The 2,803-nt window shown below is 46.4% G+C and overlaps 1 protein-coding gene across 1 annotated transcript; it reads left to right on the top strand.

Moving 5' to 3' along the window:
- Nucleotides 1-1,639: 1,639 nt before the first annotated feature.
- On the top strand, nt 1,640-2,568 carry MYCFIDRAFT_99037 (uncharacterized protein; the record flags this gene model as incomplete). The annotated part of the gene is made up of 2 exons (XM_007931006.1): nt 1,640-1,929; nt 1,998-2,568. Coding segments are annotated over 2 exons (861 nt in total), but the record flags the coding sequence as incomplete, so codon positions are not given.
- Nucleotides 2,569-2,803: the final 235 nt, after the last annotated feature.

A 2,803-nucleotide genomic window follows, 5' to 3' on the forward strand; every position in this document is an offset into this window, starting at 1 on the left:
CGGGGTCGATCTTGCGGATAATAGGTTACTTCTCGATCTTTCCGACCCTTTAAGCGAGGCGAACCTCTACTACTATACTTATAATAGCCTTTACCTATAGAAACTAGACGAGCTATGTTTTTTAAAAGATAAGATAAGATTAACAATTGAAGGCTGCTAAACCTAACTAATTAGAGCTAGTAAAACTATAATAGTAAATAATAGTCCTCGTAATAATAAGAATAATAACCCTTAGAAGCGGACAAACCCTCGGAAGCGGACATTTCTAGGTCTTTTAGAGTAGACGTAAAGAACTTAGAACGACATTACTTAGAGCGGAGGCAGTGCTATAATACCTCGTACGTCTACCTATTATAGTAGGGAAGACGCGCCCGTATTATAATTAGTCGATAGCCCTTAATTCTTATAGCTTTATATCCCTTTACTTTATTATATATAAGGATAGCGTAGTTAGAGTTAGACATTGTATTAGAAGGTAAGGTTCAATATAGTTATATAATTAGGTAGTTAAGTGTTTAATTTAGCGCGGGCTAAGTAGTTTATTAGACTTACTAAGTTAGTAGCGAAGGTCGAGGTTAGAATATAGAAAGGCTACGAGGGCGCGGCCTTTAGAAGGGAAGCGTATATTAGAGGCTATATATAATTAGTATATAACTAGGCTAAGTAAAGCTAGGGTCTTAGTGCCTTAGGTAGGGCTTAGCGCTTAGCAATAGACTAACTTGCCTACCTTCCTCCCTCTCCTCCTAGCTTCTTATCGAATACTATACTAATTTACTACTACCCTATCTACCTACTAATATAACCCTTCTTATACGTATAGTACGAGTCTAGCTTAACTAGAACTCGAGACTTTCGAGGGCGGCGATAGTCTAGAGATACTAACGCGTTTTTATTACTAGAATCGACTAAATCGTCCTTTTCTTCCTTTTTTACTAAAAAGTTAGCGATTCCGACCGCGCTCCGCTTTTATCGTAATCTTATACCTAGCGCGAAGTTACCCTATACCTGCGATACTAGTATATCCCTATCCCTACCTCCTCTAAGGTAGTCCGCAATTAATATAGTATTAGAAGATATTAAAGGTATAATTTAAATAATAGAAGAGATAGAAACGATAGCGTAGAGCGATAGTAAGGTACGATAGCGAGGTAGAAAACAATAACCTAAACAAACCGGTACGCGTCGACGCGCAGGAGCGGAAGCGCATACAATCTACGCCGACCGCCGCTCTGCAAGGTCGGAAGCCCCGGTCAGCTGTGGGTCAGGCGCTCGGACGCTGGTATGGGACTTTATACGCCTCCCACCAGGCGACGCACCACTCTCCAATCCACACTCTGAGAGCCTACCTAGTACCTAGAGGCCACATCTACCGGGATGAAGCATCTCATTCCTCGTCAACGCGCGCACCCCCAGGCTTCTCCGCTATGCACGCCCCAAATTGCAGACGGGCAAACTATTATTACTACACATGGCCTTGATAGACGACGCAACTCCTCTTAACCATCCGGACTGACACTTTGTCTAAGGCCAAGAGGTTGGAGTGCTTGCTTCAGTGTGCCAATCGCTCTTGTGCAACAGAATTTAAATGAAGATCAAAGCAATCACTCGCACATAAACATTGATGGCGAAGAAACCAGATCCGCGAGCGTCACTATCGCCTCTACCAACCGAGTACCATGATGCTCTCGCCGTGGTCACGTCCTTCGCTTTTGTGTCTCTGGTCTCTACCGCAGGACTATTCGCATATCTCGCATGGCGTCTCACCAGCTGGAAGCATCGCGGCTATGCAAGAGCCAACCAATACCTTGCGCTTCTTATCAACCTCGTCTTAGCCGATCTCATACAAGCTACTGGATTTGTCATGAACCTCGAGTGGCTAAGCAAGAACGCCATCACAGTTCTCACTCCAACATGTTGGACTCAAGGCTGGTTCGTAAGATCACTGCGTGATAATCAAAGGCATACGCCGGGTGACTGCTGACATGAGACTACCGCAGGTTTCTCAATGCTGGGGACGTTGGTAGCGCCGTCTTCACATTTGCAATGGCCATCCACCTCTTCATGGATATCATCATAGATAAGAGGATGCCGTACTGGCCCTTTCTCGGATGCATAGTTTTGGGCTGGATCTTCAACTTCTTTTGTGCAACCATCGGCATCGTACTGCATCCTCGCGATTTCTACGTACGGGCTGGCCTCTGGTGTTGGATCAATCAAGACTACATGGCGACGCGGCTCTGGCTACACTATGCTTGGATCCTCGTAACCGAGTTCGGCGTAGTTGTCATCTACAGCGTCATGCTTGTCATACTATTGCGAAGGGTGCGGACCATCTTCTACTCAACATCTGATCTCCGCCTTCGAGCCAAGTCCGCAGTAAAGAGCATCCTCTTCTACCCACTAGTCTACGTGGTCTGCACTTTACCCGCTGTCGTCATCCGCCTCAAAGTCATGGCAGGCGGCAAAGCCTCAATTCAGGAGCTCACCGCAATCGGCGCCATTATCGTATCAAACGGCTGGCTAGACGTCCTCCTCTACACCGTCACCAGGTCATCACTAATCTTTGGACCCGCTGTCGAAGACGACGACGTCTACGCTCTGGAAACATTCACGCGCTTCCAACCAGACCACGAAGGTCATGGCCAAAGATTCTCCGAAACCCCCGCCAGCCCCACAAAATTTCACCGTAACGGTGAAATGAAGTGGCCCATCAGTAAGCTCAACCGGACACAAAGCACAGAGGATCTGGTCATGACTAATGGGCGTTATTTTGCAGCAGAGACGATTTCCTCGCCTACATCCG

Source organism: Pseudocercospora fijiensis, assembly GCF_000340215.1.
Source record: "Pseudocercospora fijiensis CIRAD86 unplaced genomic scaffold MYCFIscaffold_7, whole genome shotgun sequence".
Lineage (NCBI taxonomy): Eukaryota > Fungi > Ascomycota > Dothideomycetes > Mycosphaerellales > Mycosphaerellaceae > Pseudocercospora > Pseudocercospora fijiensis.